The sequence below is a fragment of the Stigmatopora argus genome, chromosome 4 (genome assembly GCF_051989625.1).
Source record: "Stigmatopora argus isolate UIUO_Sarg chromosome 4, RoL_Sarg_1.0, whole genome shotgun sequence".
Classification (NCBI taxonomy): domain Eukaryota; kingdom Metazoa; phylum Chordata; class Actinopteri; order Syngnathiformes; family Syngnathidae; genus Stigmatopora; species Stigmatopora argus.
In genome coordinates this window covers 12,580,388-12,597,324 of record NC_135390.1, presented here as the reverse complement: position 1 = coordinate 12,597,324, position 16,937 = coordinate 12,580,388, and the positions used below count along the sequence as shown (strand labels likewise).

The 16,937-nt window shown below is 42.7% G+C and overlaps 1 protein-coding gene and 1 long non-coding RNA gene across 6 annotated transcripts in view; one reads left to right on the top strand and one right to left on the bottom strand.

Moving 5' to 3' along the window:
• Positions 1-287: 287 nt before the first annotated feature.
• Positions 288-16,937, bottom strand: part of kirrel3l (kirre like nephrin family adhesion molecule 3, like) — a 34,867-nt gene continuing 18,217 nt past the window's right edge. Inside the window, exons 2-15 of one of the 2 annotated variants that reach the window (XM_077597724.1) lie at positions 13,459-13,614; positions 12,297-12,446; positions 9,785-9,942; positions 8,518-8,668; positions 8,334-8,439; positions 7,920-8,068; positions 7,683-7,810; positions 5,802-5,928; positions 5,590-5,690; positions 4,736-4,934; positions 2,801-2,920; positions 2,573-2,682; positions 2,377-2,466; positions 288-2,291 (exon numbers count right to left, since the gene is read on the bottom strand). In XM_077597724.1, coding sequence (XP_077453850.1) covers positions 1,800-2,291; positions 2,377-2,466; positions 2,573-2,682; positions 2,801-2,920; positions 4,736-4,934; positions 5,590-5,690; positions 5,802-5,928; positions 7,683-7,810; positions 7,920-8,068; positions 8,334-8,439; positions 8,518-8,668; positions 9,785-9,942; positions 12,297-12,446; positions 13,459-13,614 — 2,237 coding nt within the window. In that variant the 3' untranslated portion in view covers positions 288-1,799. The remainder of the gene's footprint in view (positions 2,292-2,376; positions 2,467-2,572; positions 2,683-2,800; positions 2,921-4,735; positions 4,935-5,589; positions 5,691-5,801; positions 5,929-7,682; positions 7,811-7,919; positions 8,069-8,333; positions 8,440-8,517; positions 8,669-9,784; positions 9,943-12,296; positions 12,447-13,458; positions 13,615-16,937) is intronic. The other variant, XM_077597725.1, reaches the window with a different exon arrangement.
• Positions 4,450-16,937, top strand: part of LOC144072612 (uncharacterized) — a 100,501-nt gene continuing 88,013 nt past the window's right edge. For 2 of the 4 annotated variants that reach the window (XR_013299853.1, XR_013299852.1), the window contains exons 1-2: positions 4,450-4,654; positions 4,749-4,969. This is a non-coding gene — a long non-coding RNA (uncharacterized LOC144072612). The remainder of the gene's footprint in view (positions 4,655-4,748; positions 4,970-16,937) is intronic. The other 2 variants (XR_013299854.1, XR_013299855.1) reach the window with 2 other exon arrangements.

The following is a 16,937-nucleotide window of genomic DNA, read 5'->3' as shown; positions in this document are numbered from 1 at the left end:
CCGGGCGACAAGACAAACTCCTATTGTCAATAATACCTGCTTTTGTCACAGCTCTGTCCTATTAGCCTGCGAGATGGGCAAGCCGTGTTCCGGGAGGAGCTTACACCTGCGGTGGGGGTTGTACGATCGGGTCTGTCTTCATTAAAAGCAGAGCATCGCTGGGGGAATAGGAAAATCAACATAGACAGCGCTGCTAATTTACGTATTCATCTTTGTTGCGACATGGGATGCTTTGTTTGTCGCCGCTCCGTAGTCGAGCTGCTCAGAATTCCACACTGAAGGCTGACTTTATCGGAAATGGTTTTATTTAAATATAAATATGTGTACAAAGATACAAGCAATGGTAGCTTATGTTTTAGCAAATAAAATCCTTAATACATTATTAAAAGAATGAACAAGGAAATGGCAATTAGTTGTGATAAAATAGAAACAACAACGAGAACAAAAAAGCATTCAATGATTGGTAAAGTAAGCACAAATTTCTGTGGACTCAAATCAAATCAATCGTGATAGATACATACTGTATTATAGAAAGATATTTTACAATAGAGCAGCTTACACGCTGTACATTAAGGCTTATAGAAAATAGAAAAATAAAGACAAGCGATGATTTTGCCTCCTCACCATCAAGTTTGACTTGTTCTTATCAGGCTGCCTGGTAACAAGCGTTAAATGGCAGTACAGGCATCACATACTGAAACATCCACAAATTCAAATGCATCTGAGTCAAGTGCGGAAACAAAAGTCTCAAAGATGAAATGGACATGACTCTAAATGCAGAAGCTTTTCACTAGACACGTCATTTGCATGCAACAGAGAGAAAGCATGGGCTTAGGCCATTTTGTACAGATATGTCCAGGGTAGTACTGTTACTTGTAAACATTTTGAGACCAGATGATTAAGATGTGAAACGTCCACGTGACGCTGCCTGGCACGTTGCCCCACCCAACGCGGCATTCAAGTTTAGTTTGACTTCAAGATTGCCACCATGTTACAAACCACCACATTTGATTGTACTGGTAATACACTACTGCCCCCTGCTCCACAATCACAAAACACTGTAAAAAATAAAATAATACTAGGGTAAGGAATGCAGTACCTGGACCCCAACCCTGTAAAGTGGTCACCTTCTTTGGGTTTTTATGGCCATTTCATTTGCCTTCTTCTTGAAATACACAATTACCACATAGTTGTCCCTAAATTGAAACTTTTCACTTTGTGTATTCCGCTTTCTCAGGTCCAAGTCAGCCCAAAGTTTTCCACCACTGAGCTGGTTGGATTATTTTTGTGGCTAGCTCAGTCTTTTGTTGGTAATCGACACGTAAATGTGCTCAGTATTCCTTTCGCATGCCAACCCAAAACAGCAAAAGACAGATGAAGGTACATTATTCATGTCCATTTTATGCTGGGTTATTTTATAGATGTTTCACATTTACTTGTGATGCAGATCAAACGTAAATGCAGCTCCACCAAAGTTGCCAAGTTGGTCTGTTTCCTGCCATCCCCGCATGCTTGGGTCATGTTTGACCAAGCAGGCAGAGATAGACCGGTGCATTCTCGGTCTTGAAATCGGAGTATGACATGGACATCATATTCAGCTGAAATCCCCATCATTGTTCAGCCTCACTGACGATCCCCTCCATTTTCTACACCAATTCATCATAGTGACTTCCTCCCAATACTTGTCCAAAGTTATGTAAGTCTCAGTTCATGTTAGTTGTCCCACAGATGTATGTGGCAATGACGAAATGAACCACTCGTTGCTTCAGTTCTTTCCATTCCGAATGCGTCTGGCTTAATCAAACATGCGTCTGCATACGCTGTGTTTGTCGGCCATAGTCCGACTGTTGTGAGGACACTTGTGACGAGGCGTAAGACAAACGGGACGAGCCAGACACCTTACTGGCCTCATCTGACTGGTCGTACGCTTCTACTTTCTCATAAGAGGCTGGCTTTACGTAGCTGGTGAAGGCGCGGCCGTAGGTCGCCGGCAGGTAAGCGGAGCCGCTATAGCCTGGCTCGGTGGGATAAATGGTCGCTGGCTGAGTTTGCTGCTGCTGGGTGGCTTGTTGCTGCTCGTATGCAGATTGGGCCACTGTGTTGGTGGCGTACCGGTGGGCAAAGTCGTAGACCCGTGGTTGGGTGCCGTGTTGGCCGTACATGGGGCTCGGGGAGGGCAGCTGCGATGGCGTGTAGACAGGCCGGGGGTTGGGGACGTACTCTGAGAAACCTCCACCGCGTATATGTCGATCTTCGTGGCCTCGTACGTTGTAGTAGCCATTGGTGGGATCCTTCAGAGCAGAGAGGGAAGGGTTCCTTCAGTACTTGACATACTGAACATATGGTTTTCCTGCTCTATTTCATGCGAGTGTTTACCTTGTTGTCCGATCGCTCATCCTCCTCCTCTTCCAAGAGATCACTGTGTTCTGTGCGAGAGGTCCCAGGAGACTCGCTACTATTTGGAGCCTGAGGGAAGACAAGCATATTTTGATAACTTTGTACCGTCAGCAACACCTCATTTGGCGACGTGCAAGAACGAGAATAGTCTTCTGTTACATGATGGAAGTCTTACCATGGGCTCTTTGACATCTTCCTCATCATCATTGCCACGTGTAGCATTGTGATCACTGTGAACAATTTGAACTCTGATGTCGCTCTTGGAGAGACGGGTGCACCTTTTGCCTGCGAGGAAATGAAGAACGAAGACTTGCTTTCATCATAACATTAAAAAGCAATTTGTGAGTAGAGCTTTATTTCATTTAGAAAAAAAATGGTGAGTAGCCCGTCTGTCCATACTGACCGTTGAGCTCACCTTTGCCTGTGTGCCTACAACAGATGGAGACGAGTGCGATGACGCAAACGAGCAGTACTATGCTTCCGCCTACTGATCCACCAACAATTAACAGCATAGGTGCGGCTTCTGTTACGACAACAAAGGCGGGTTAGATGGTTTCACCAAACAAGAACAATCACACAATTTGAATGTACCAAAGGTGTACAACATTTTTTACCAAGAACAAGATACATCCATTTATCTGTAATCCATCCCCTATAGGCTCTAACCTCAGTAAACCACAAATTTAGGCTGGTGCAAGCAATCTGGCAAAACACACTGTGGCCATTGTCTCTAATCTCTCTGAAGTAAAAGTAACAAGGCTTGAGATGCAATGAAGCAATAGACAGCAATCTAATTAGAGATTCCAGGAGATACCAATTTCCCTGCCGACGTCACTCTGCTTCAGTGATGGGAATTACTGAAGGGGACCTTTTCTTTTCTTTTTTTTGGGTGTCTACTGCAGCAGTATGTTTCACTGGCGACTCGCCTTCCCATGTAATTTTAAGATCACTTTAGTGGAATGCAGCCAGAGATGCCAGGCTAGCCGCTGAGACGGTAATAGAGAATATCAGACCAACTTAAAACACACTGACTTTTGTCCCTGATCAATATCTATGTTATAGGGCAAACATATTCATTAAAGCTAACCATCTGCTGATTAAATCATATCGATTAGGAGAGTATAATTAAGATAAGGAGAGGAATGAGCTCTGCTTTTACCTAATCGGGCCTTCATTGCAAAAGACTGAGCATTTCATTAATATATTATTTACAAAGGCCTTCAGTGGGAGATTTTATTTTGGATTGAGCTGGTTAGTTAACATTATTATGCAGAAACTACATGAATGATTGTAAATAAAGTTTTGTTTGCACAAAAATGAACATGGTTTATATTTTTCCTTTCTGACCATTCATTCATTCATGATCACTTATCCTCACAAGGGTTGTGGGGGGTGCTGGAGCCTATCCTAGCCAACTATGGGTACCCTGAACCATGCTTTGTGACCATTGATAATGAATCAAAAGATCCAGCAAGACTGGGGTGCTGTGGTACAACTTGATTTATTAATCAGATGACTCAACTGATGATAGGAAATAATGATAGTTAAACATCTATTTTCTTTCAGGACAAGCCAACCAACCAGTCTATTGCAGACAAAAACATATTAAAAAACTGCCTCAAAATCTAGATACAATAAAATGTTTTTGGAATATAAGAGGAAAGCCACGATGGCTGGAGAATCCCCATGTAAGAGCGAAAGCCAACATGTAGACTGCAAACAATTAACCACCATAGAAATATCTAACATTAAAATCAATATGCAATTTATATTTTGCTTTATCATAAATCTTATTGTAAATACTGTAATTTTCAGTTAACCCCCTCCTGCTTTAATTCTATAGATTACAGTCCTCGAGATCTTATTAATTCTAAAGAGGCTGATTTAACAAAGAGTGAAGTGGGTGTAAATTTTCCTAGCAGCAAGTGAAGATAACATTTTTTCACCAATCTTACAAGTATAATCAATCAATTGCAATCAGGTGCTGCTTGTTTCAGCAGAAACCTCATTGGCCAGACCGTGCTGTGTTAGTTTAAAGGAAAACCTGCACCCACTTGGCCTCATAGTGGAATTGGTTTGACACCCGTGGCTTAAATATTATAGTAGTTGTATACATTGGGGTCCTAAAACACTTTATTAGGGCTTTTATTGGCATTTCTTCCTGAGGGGATGTGACACTAAAACATACTTTATGTATGCTAATGTATGTTCACATGCATTTTGGCACAGAGAAACTCCTGACTGGACAATTGTTTTGGTAATTAAAATTCCCCAACACATCATTCTGACCTCATAATTGATACTACCATTTATATAACCATTCTTCCTGTGCCTTTACCTTGTTCCTTTAGGGTGACCAAGGCGGTGTCGGTGCCAAAATTGTTCCAAGCAGTACAGTTATAACGCAGCTCAAAATCAGGTGCCAGAGTCTCAGAAAGCACCAGAGAGGAAATGACTCCTTGGTCGCTGGTTACAGTCTGCACGGAATAGCGACCAGAGGAACCTGAAGCAAGGCTGATGTCACCGAAGGACCATACCTGTAGGAAGAAGCCAGACTGTACTTCACATGTGGGTGAGTTATTTTTCTCTACAACAGACATCCACTCTTAGGTTCTTGCCACTCTGTCACTAGCATCCCCCTCTTTACTACTTTCTTCCTACTGACCTCAAAAGCGTTACGTGGCTGACCCAGCTCCGAGCTTATGTTTAAACGCCCTCCCACACATGCCCTGAAGGTGAGGGCTGAGCAGGATGAGGTATCCACACTGTGAAGTGGGCCTCCTCATTGCTGTTTGTAGCATAGGGCCAGCTGAGCACCTGTCTCTCTCTGTCCTATCATCTCACACCCTAATTATCCTCTCTCAGCCCAGCATACATTCCGTGGTTCAACAAGGTCAGCTGAGGGATGTCTCTTGGGTTGCTAATTGAATGCAGTTTTGCTGAAACCCGTAGGAAGTCCGTCTCCCGCAGCTCCCCCGACTCCAATCGCTTCCTTTAATGCCAGTGCAATTACTTGCTGAATATATGTGTATGTCTTTATTAGTGGGCTGGAAATATCCTGGTGCAAAGGTGTGAAGGTGAGGTCAGGGATAGTGCAATACCAAGTGATAGCTCACAGGTGGGAGTGTCCGAGGGGTATTGAAGAACAAACATGGGTGAATAACAAAGAGTGATAATAAGAGGTTCACTTACAATCTTGTAGGGTGGTGGGCTGCTTCCCACTTTGCATTCAAGCTTGCCCTTGGAGTGCTTCACTGCATGCTGCGTGGCCTCTGCTGTGATGATAGGAGGGCCTGGTGTGAGGAATGAAAAAAAATAGGCAAGAACAAGCAAAGAAATGAGAAAACATTCCAACACATCACACATTCAATTAGCAAAGAAATACAAGGCGTGAGGATGCGCACCGTTTACGGTCAGAGTGGCATCTCTTTCTGCAACTCCGATACGGGGAACGATGGCCTTGCATGTGTAAATCCCGGCCTCTGCCTGGGTAACTGACTTGAGCTGCAAGGTGTTGCTGTTACTCAGAACCTGGTAGGAAAAAAAAACAATGAGATTACAGATTTTGCATTGAAAACCTTTTCTGGAGCCTTATTTCTATTGAGCAGTGCCGATGTTGTCTTCAGTTAATCGTTTCACAATGACTGTTCAACAACTGTTCCTTTTTTACTTTATGATTAAGCAAGAAAACCTTAGTTGAGTGAGAGCATATTCCGTCTAACAGTATATCGTTAAGTAACCCATAGGATGGAGCCAGAATCATAACAGTCAACTGATTAATTGAGAATGTTCACTTGTGTGAACAAAATATGCCTTTTCAATCATATCACTGTTCATAATGGCAATACACAATGATACTCAACAGCAGGAGTTTCAAACTCAATTTATCTCACAACGGCTGGAATTTGAGGCTTCAGAAGTGTGGGCCACATTAAAAAAATAGATAAACAAATAAAAATAATCCTCACTGACAGTAATTATTTTCTTTCCACCTGGTGTGTTGTTTCAATTAACTGCCTGTGACTAAATCACTTTAAAAACTCACTCTTTAACAAACACCGCGGAAAATTGTCATGAGCTTAACAATGGCTTTAACTGTGAGTGATTTAAAAAATGAAATAAAATAAAAGGCCAGGGCTTAGAATGACTTATAGGCTGCGTTAACAGTGAATTTAGATGTCAAGGAGCGAGGCCCAAAATACTGTCCTTTGGGCCACAATTGTCCCCTGGGCTGCATTTTTGAGACCCATGCTCTGTGTGCTTAACCTTTTTCCCATTGGTGTTATCACACCATTTACCTATTTAATTGAAAGGTGATTAAATGCCATTCAGATAAAATATTTTGTCACCTATACTGTTCTTGGTGGACTTGTTGGCAACATTTCTTTTGAGTTCCCAGAAGCCAGAGATGCTGTTAATTCTGGTGTAATGTAGTATTTTATCTCACTTGACAGTCAAATCATGTCTTGATTAACAGTATTGTTGGGTGAAATTGTTGTCATTAAACGGTTGGGACAAAAAGCATGGAATAGTGTGGCTTTCTGAAGCAGCTTCACAAACTTACTCCTTAGCTCATTGATCCTGTCATTCTATCAAGCTGTGCTTAATCCATTTATCTCCACTCAGGCCTCCCTCCCATTTCCACACTCCCGCTTTTGCACTCTCCACTTTTTCAGCACACTTGCAAACTAACTCAATTAATCTATTACTCTTGGCCATGAGGGTGTTTTGGTGGGTGGATTAGATAATTGTCTCCGTTCCCCCCTAGAGGGGCCGAAAGGGTTTGCTCTCAGATGTGACGACGTGGGTCATGGTATCTTAAAATCTTTTTTTTTCTGGGAGCTTTCACCTACTAGCTTACAGAAGTATTGGTAGCAAGGAAATATGCTCCCCTGGGACTGTTCTGATGTGGTGCTGTGAGTCTTTTTACCGCGATAGTAATGCTCTTTCAGGAAGGGGTTATTCAAATTCAGCTAGAGTTGCTTGATGCTTGATAAGATGCGAATGTTTTAACCGTACTGGTTGACTGAATCCTTCTCAGGCTGATTGAGTTAGTGCGATGACAGCCAGTCTGTACGTACAAACGCTATGTAGTATATCTTTCTGTGGACAGACAGTTCTCTGCCAGAGGCGTTTATCCTTTAGGGAGTATGGTGCGAGCTGCTTTTTGAAAAAATGTGTAAGCTGGAGTTATGCCTGAAGACCATGTGCGAATGTTTCACGCCGAGTGGATGATGATCATTGGTGAAGTGTTGAAATTCCAAGATGCTTGTGGATAGCCTTACCTCGCTTGAGCCTTGTTTGGTCCAAGCCAGTGTCAGGGGAGGATTTCCAGTCCACGTGCAAGTAAATGCAGCATCCATCCCGATATCCACTGTCATGGGCTTTGGCCCCGACAGCAATCTGGGGCCAACTGTAGAGAAACAGACACTAAGAATCAATATGTTTATCGCTTACAATGTGCGGTACACCTCGGGGCTACAGTCTCACAGCTTTGTTTACAGTCCTTCAGTTCAACTTACATTGAACATCAACCAGGGTGCTAACATTGGTACTGCCCACAGAATTGGACACCTCACAAGAGACTGGATCTGTGAAGTAGGAATAGTCCACAGTCACCTCCAGACTGTCACCATTCGCCTCAGAGATAGGGACACCTCCTTTAGACCACCTGGGATGGATGAATAATCACATTATGCAGTCAGATTATTAGTTCTGGGAAGGTACTTAGCCATGCATATCAAAGTGGCTATTAGCTCATTTATAGCATGTGCCAATCATAATCAAATGCTGCCAATCAAGTGGCTCATTCAAGCAAATTATTCAGGCGCTTGCACTTTTTTCCCCTCCGTCTCAGTTTGATGCGCTTTCAAGCAGTATATTACCACATTCTCCGCAATTATCTGCGTTCCAAAAGATGAAGAAAAAAAGTGTACCTGTAGCCAATGATTTCCGGACTGGCTGAAGCAGTGCATATGAAGAGAACCTTGGCGCCTTCGGTCACTGTCTGGGGTTGGACTGACAAAACCACAGATGGAGGGTCTGCAAGAAAAGGTGTAAAGCCTTCAAAACTTCTCGTCTTAGGATGAGAAGCAGACGAGTGCAATGTTTGGAACTGACGCTGGACATTGATAGTGACAGATGTCTGTCTTCCAGCGGGGGCAGCTGGGTTGAGTACCCTGCAGGTGTAGGTGCGGCCCGAGTCATTGTCCTCTGGGATGATTGGAAGCATACTGACAGCTGCCTCCCTCTTCCCATCTTCCATCAGTGTCTGTAACGAACACAGTAGCTGTTAGATTCTGCTGGAAGCCCAAAGTAAAGCGCTTGTATGTCATCTTATTTTAGTTTGATAGGTACGCCAATGACTTTTTTGTTTTGTTTTTATTTATAATTCTTTGGCAGTGGTGCGGAAATATTAGCATATTTTATGATGCAGCCTGATGATTTTTTTTGCCGTTTCCACATTCCTGAGAGCGCACGCCGTCAGCGTCTTGTTTGTCATCGTTTTTTATACGTATCTATTTACTGCTCACAGAAATCAATATGCCTAAGTGAGGTGAGGTGTAGATTCTGAGAGTAATGCTGCATGCTCTCTTTCATACACAATCCCTTACACACAGTAGGGGGAAGAATGTAATGGTACAGGTGCCATTGAGTCTGTTTAATTTTTTTTTGGTGACATTGAGGCAAAAGTGTCTGATCTGGAGAAAAAAGAAAAGGCAGACTGGGCATTTTTCTCTGGACACCAAAATCAATGGAGCGACTCGTCCTCCCGTCTGCAGCAAGGAACATTTTTTTCACATGATCAAATCAGACCAGAACCCTTCCGTATATTAAGGGTGGATATTTTGCTTTATGTTTTTCTCATGTGCCTTCTCTCCCCTCTCTCTTGCTCCCCGCGCTCGCCTCCTTAAATGTGGTGTTTAGCGTCGTTTAGCGTGGTCAGAGAGCATGAAAAATGTGACACTTTCCCAGCCTTGGCTGACTCACGCTCCGCCGCACCCCCATTGTGTTCCTGCATTGTTGTGTTGGTGATTCGCTATCTGCAGAAACTCTACTGTATGAAACCCTCATGCCTGTCTGAGCTTTGGCATGCTCCAGTTATGCTGTAGTGTCACTGCATTAACGGAAGGGAGGGGAAGCAAGGGGGTTAGTGGGAGTATAAGGGGGAATGGGCAGAGTGGGGCGGTGTGAGGGGAAAATGGGAGGGGGACTGCAGAGGGTGAACAAACCTTTTGGAAAAAGGGGTGGTGACTGAAAACTAAGGAGAGGAGAGATGTAGAGAAATGTAGTTGAATAATGTTGGATCGTGATTCAGTAGTATTATAGTAATGTTATGAGTGAGTGCTACAGATTAACTGATGGTGAGAGCTTGCGTGTACTGCACCTTGGAGTAAATGGCCGTCTCCATAACTTCACCGTCTCTGTACCAGGTGATCTCTGCGGCAGGCTTGGCGCCGTACGATCTGCAAGTGAGGTTGTGAGGTGTGCGGGCTTTAAGTCGCACAACGGGGCCTCCCTCCACCAAGGGGTCTGAAGGAGGTACTGGAAAGCAATGACAAATACGTTGCTCAGTATGAAAGTAATGCAGCTCTGGGCTCGCAAAAAAAGCCACATAGACATACAGGCAGGTGCAATATTATGTGTGTTCCTATAGGAGGTGTAATATATTCACCACTGTTCCAGGGTTTGGGGTCACTTCCAACTGTCTTTAGTCATTCATTCATTTTTGTACCGCAGAGTCACTGGCTGTCTTTATTTTTTTTAAGTTGAGTTTTAACATAGAATATTAAGAAATACAGTCCGTATGATAGTAAAAAGGGTCATTTTAAGTATAGATGATTGATGTGTAATTTCCAATTTCAGTTATATTGGACAACATTAACAAAGTTGTGTTTGGTTCAGTACTTTCAGGAAGGTTATCAGTTAAAAGGCATTTATTAACGCATTACTTGATGGCAATAGACAATCCATTTAATCCATTTGAACTGTAAGGACTGTCTATTGAATGGGAAATGCCTGTTGTGAGCGAGGCAAAGAAGAAAAAAACAACTTGTTTTAGATAGGCACCATAGTAAATGTGGAACATTATTATTTTCAAAAGGAACTGTAATGTGTCTCAAATGTTGACATTAGAAGAAGCAAACAAGTACGCTCTTATGATGATGTCTGTTAAACACTATCACTGATGAGCAGCCCTCAAATGATAATCATCAGAGGAGAAAATAACACACTTCACATTTCTCTTTTCCTTTGAACGGACTAGCATTATCTATCATTGTTGCAGTGGCTTCCGCCGTTTCTAGGCGATGTTTGGACTGAATTGCTTATTTGTTCATTTATTTGCATGGTTTCCCAAATAGTACTGGCAATCCAAGCGTGCCACCCCTGATGAGGGGGCCCATTTCTTGGACCAAGAAAGTACAGCGTGAATGTGGGGTTAGCGTTGGCCTTTCTCGCCCCCTCCACCGAACCAATTTCACTGTGTGTGTCTGAATTGTCAGAGGTCCTTCCGTTGCTGCCGCATGTACACTAATGGAATCCGAGTGCTAGGTGATTTTAATTTCCATGCCGATTCCCCTGACTGCACTCCAGACGTTGGCTCTGGATTGCTTTGGCTTGCAGGCAACTGCACGCAAATACACATGCGGAGGGTGCAAACGATGCCCTCCTTCTTTCTCTAGCACTTATTTGGACTATAAAGATGCACACATGGAGAAGATTCTCATTTATGCATTTAAAGTACTGCATTTCTCCATCAACAAAGTCATGTTTGCACAATAAATTGTGAGCCAGACTATCCATTTGCATATCTTTTGAAGAACCTGTGTCATGTGTTGGGACACTGCAACCTGTGGCTACTTCACATTGACAACACTATCCAGTTGTTTCTGGTGAAGAGGAAAATTGCAGATTTGAAGTGGGGGAAAAACAGACCAAAAATAGTCGTGTTTGTAAAAAAAAAAAGATTTATAGTGACATTTCAGTATATAAAGAAAGTCATTAAAACATGCTCAAACGTTTGTGGCTCCCTTTTTCAGTTCCCATGACAAGAACATTAATTTTAAATAGACAATTAATTGACAACATTAATCAAAAGGCAATACAAAAAATGTTTTATTAGTATGAGACGGTACAAGTCTGACTTATAGATGGAAATGGGCTTGGTAAAGCTTTTCCACCATCATATCATGTCAGATTGTTGCCTCTGACTCGCCTTCGTTTTGAGCATGCTGTGGTCAAATTTATATGCAGTTATGAGAGTTGACTTTCCTTCAAATGCCACCAGATGCCAGCAGTGGTTTGCTCATTCCCACAAGACCCATCAGTACACCCCCCTTCACACACACCCAATCATGTATGCCCCCTCACTGCTCGCCCCTTAATGTCCGCGTGAAGAAGTGGATCACTCGCATCGCGTTAATGTAAAAACAGCTTTGCAGTTGACAAATGTTGCGGTCTGCCGTAAAATGTGCTAACTATGCAGACCTTGACTTTCAAGCGACAACTCCAGTCATTTGTGATTCCTGCAATCACATTAGCCCAGACGTCCAGCGTCTTGAGAGTGTTTGCTTGTCCCCCCCCATCCATCTGACTCTCTTGGCTGAGCCATAGTAGAATTATGCCCCCAGCATTTCATTTCCATCAAGAAATGAGATTTATCACTGAGGGGTTATTGTTAAGTGGTGATAAGAAATCATTATATTAATTGTAAAGCCTTAAAGAGGTCATAGCATTGACTACAATGTAATATTGTTTTCATTTGTCTGCCTACTGTTGGGTGGGATGATTAGCCACTGTGCATGACTTCTGTTTTCATGATGGCTGACTTTCTACTTGTGCTTTATGATGTATTGGGACTGCTCCCACAACTTGGCAGCCTTTGCTGCATATTTTACCTTGTACAGTAAGCTTGGCACGGTGTGAGCGCAGGCCCGCCTGTGTCGCCTGACACTCGTACACGGCGTCATCCACCAGTTCTGCCGAATCGATCAGCAAGCTGTGCTCTCCTGATAGCGGGTCGCCCATTAAGGAATAGCGTGTCCAGCCTGCGTGAAGCCAGCGCACAGAACAGTCAGCCACAAGCAACAATAAACACGTAATGACACAACTACAGAGCCCATTTGGACAAAGCACTAAGAAATGTGGCAAAGCTCTTTAAGTCACAAATGAACGCAGGCAGCTCCTCGGTAGGATTGAGCCATTGTGTGTGGGTAGAGCAGCATGAGGTGTAAAATGAAACGCATGAGGAAGCTGTCCTTGAAACACAGACACAATAAAGATGGTGGCAGAGCCCCTGGGGCCAAGAGGCATTCTTTCCACCATCAAATGTCAGTGTGAAAAGCTGATTGATTATCTGCCTCCCTACAAAACCCTTAAAAAGCTAAACAGCAAATCATGTTACGTGCGCGCAGCAGTCGCTGACCTTTCGCCATTCAATCTTGTAAAAACTAAATGGTTAAGAAAGAGAGGCTTGGTTTCTAATGGGACCTGCCATTGATCTAAGGAAAACAAACACAAAGTAAACTCGGCTCAAGAAAATGTACTTCCATTCTTTGTTCAAATGATCGCTTCAGCACGAAAATGTTAAATCCCAATTCCTTGTTTCCAATTAAATACGCACAAGATGAGTATTGAGGCTTGATTGATCAAATTATTTTTCATTCTGCTATCAGTGTTGCCTTTCTGATTGCGTATTATTTAAGCACTGTTGTTTGGTCATTTCAGGATTAGTGTGGTCTCAATTATGCGAAGTCCTAATTCTTCCAAACGGCTGGACTATGTTGGTGGAAACATGAATTTTGGCATTTTATTATTTTGAGAATTCTTAGCATTTCATATACTACTTAAAAGATAAAGTATTAAAAAAGTGAGTAGCACCAGAGGCAATGATATGACATCATGAAACTTCACTCTGCTTGTGTGTAGTATGTGAAATTATTGTAGTTGTCAAATTGTGCCTTACCAGATTACAGCCACACTAGTTTACAACTATACCTTAAAAATCTGATTTCACTCTGATACAGTAAACACCGAGTGTGAAGCAGTGAAGGATCATACCTGGAAGGTCTCTTTCTCCACCCAAAGCCAGTCCATCTTTGGTCCACTGCACCATCCCCCGGTAGCCCACAATGACACATGGTAGAGTCACGGACTGCCCAGACACCACCACCTGGTCCTGAGGCTGCTGGGAAAAGTAGGCTGCTCGGGTAGCGGCTGCAAGGACAGAAGGAGAATCTTGAATATGACAAGAATTGACATTTTCAGGGCAAATCACATACAAACGCTCCACGTCAAATGAATGGTAGCAGGTGTGTAGGGTTAGGAAAGAGAAAGCAGCCCTGCGGAGAGAGGGTGATTTTTCAAGATGGACGATCCTTACTTTTGCGAACATTTAATATCGCCCACCCTTTTAAATATAGTTTCCAAGAAGAGTCCGCTGTACATCATAACTTATTCAACCCTTTTCCATATGCTGGTTTGCTTACTAGCACAAAGTAAGTTTGGAGGACGAGGATCTGCCACTGTTTCGGTGTACTTTTAGTGAAAATAAATGTAAAACAATTAAAATAGCACTGCAGTCCCTGGGGAGCCGTTTTGTTTGAGGCGCTTCAAATTCAACAGAGACACCTGCCGTTGTTGTGTTGCTGTGTTTAAGTGTAGCGCGCGCTCTCAATGGATGGCTTGGCTGCTCTGCACACGGAGACACGGCAAGCAAAGACTGGTTTCCAAATGTTTGTGGCACCATGAGAAAGATTGAGTATTGAAAACCTGATATGGGCAAGGAGAAGATGGCAGCTATCCAGAGGTAACTAATTCGTAGGCAAGGAAAGAGACGGTTGGTTATCTAAGTGGGCTCTCTGTGTGACTCGGGAGACTTTAAAAAAAAAGAAAAAGAAACCTCATTCTCCTTCTCTCTTTCATTGTTGCTCAATGGAGAATGGAAGGGAACGGGGACTCAGCGAGATAAAGAGGGCTCTATTCAGGCTAGGCAAAGTCTCCCCTCAACCCCCCCACCCTTTCTGAACTGCCTCTCTTGCTTGGACCGCTTAAACAGACAAGGTTACCCCCCCCCCCCAACAGACACCATCACCAGTAAAGAAAGCTGCTGAAAGGAGGGCAACATACGGCAACCAGAGACACGCTATTGTCCTCTTCTCCCTCTCTTTTAATAGGCCTCTTCATTCTCAATCAATCCTGCTAAATGCAAGTTTAATAGCTTTTCAATAGCAGCCCCCCTCTCACATCCCCAAATGAGGGCGGTGGGATTTTTGCTTTCGCTCTCACCCTCTTTTTTTTCTAGCTTTCCTCCTCTTCTGTGCGCCATTCTCCTTTTCGAGTTTGAATAGGGGTGCTTGTTGGCAGTGTTTATTCCGCACTCAATTATCCCCTTCATCTCAGGGAGGGCATAAAGACTAAACCCCATACCTCACCCTCTCCCTCCCACTATTTCTGCCACCCAGCAGCATAATTAAAGTAGAGCATCTTGGTTTTTGCATTCCTGTGAGCAAAAGTTTCAAAAGCAGTTTTAACCAGGATAGCCAATCTGGATCGTATCAGAATTTAGCTTCCTTCAGTGTACCAAGTCATTCTTTTATTGGTATTCCTGTACATGATTATGTTGGGATGTACCTGGTAGAATTGTTGTTCTGCCCAATGACAGCAATGAAAGGGTTAGGACACAAATGCAATCTGAACCAACTTTTATGTGTCTTTGTGTATATATTTCTCGTGGTGAAATGAGGTCACACACCGTTAAGAGTAGACTGAATTGTACAGAGTGGCTTCAACTGTAGGCTGAACTTTTATGTAATTCTATAACAACAAGCTTTTACAACAAGTATTGCACAATGGTTAGTTAATTGCGAAATACATTATTGTATCAATAACATTGAATAATCAGCTTTGATGCTCACCACATTACTGGTCTATAACTCCCCATCCTTGACAATCAATTGAAGTGCTTTGGAGGCAAGATGGTGTGTTTCTTCGCAGAATTTGGCGTACCAATAAACTTCTAGATTGGTGACATTTTTACCAAAACATGCATTCCGGGCTAAAGTAATAGTTAACCCAAGATGAAACTATGTGTAATTGACACACGGGTATTTTGTTTCTGTGTTGGAATAGCCTTTTGAGCGGCAGGTAGGCTGCAAGTGTGTGAATCAAGAGCTCAATTTGAGTGTAGCATTGTGTTGCAGAGCTCAGGCTATTAGATTGCAAGCGAGGATTGACATTTTTCTTCAAAAATGGAACTTTACACTCTTGCTTGTCTGACATTCTGCATTCTTTCAGTAATAAGTGGTTTTATAATCCTCTCATGGCAAAAGAATTTGCTTTTCGTATTGCAAAGACGGGGGTGCAAAAAAAGAGAAAAAGATGGGTATGTTGCCCAATGCATCTAACTGTTTTCAATGGATAATAATTTACTTCATTGGCTGATTGTTTAAGTGGATTACATGCTGCGAACAGTTAGTCTATACGACACCCACGCACAATTTTGTATGCTTACGTTTAGCAATTAACTCTTCGTATGGAGCCATACAAAAATAGAGTGACGACCGTGTGCAATAGCGAGTGATTCACAGCTCTCAAGATCCCTTATTGAAAAGGCTCTACAGAACATCTCGACTGGCTAATGACTCATGCCAGATTCCTTTAATTCCTTGTTGCCGAATTAGACAATTCTTTGACGGTGTATTAGCAGCTTAATTACATGAATACGTTCCTGATGGGGAGCGAGGGAGGAACACAGGCACACAAAGAGAATGGTGGAGGCTGTCTGAACGCACAGTCCACAAACACACTTTTCACCAGTCTTACCACGAGGAGCTTTGCTAAATGCTGAAATTAAATCAAACAGAAATGAAAATGCTGATAACATGAATTGGAATCTTAAATACTCGTATCACTGCGCTGGATTTGATTTGTTTTGCTCCTTTGCCTTAAATCTATTCAATAACACATTCATGTATTCTCTACATTACCACTTTATGGATTAGCTGTAATGCAGGAGTTAGATTGATGTTCCCTTTCAAGCTTTTCACATCTCGATGAACATTTTCTTATCGCTACCAATTGACGATGTACTTTTCTCTTAACTCCCCGTGTGTAGGGAATTTTTCGAAATGCTTTATCAAGGTTAAACAAGAGGATGTTTAATTTCATTTGGAATATCATTTCATCCTCCTGGATGCAGAAGGCCCCTCGACCCTTGTGAGGATAAGCCGTTCGGAAAATGAATGAATGAATGAAGAAAAGGATCCAGAAGGTGCTAAATTTGTGTCATTTTCCTGTTGACACTGTGTGGACAATTGTAAAAGTGTACACGGGTGTGGTTATAATGATTGAGTGCCAAACCTTGGTAAATTCATGAAATAGATTGCCGCTTTCCTGGTTGTGTTACGTGGTAAAATTCAAAACGGGCTATTAGGGTTGAACACAACCTGTTAAAGAGCTTTTCCACTGCTGTCGCTTGCCCTCTTTTATGTGAATTGATAGGGGTACGAACGATCACATCAGGCCGGATCAGGAAAAGA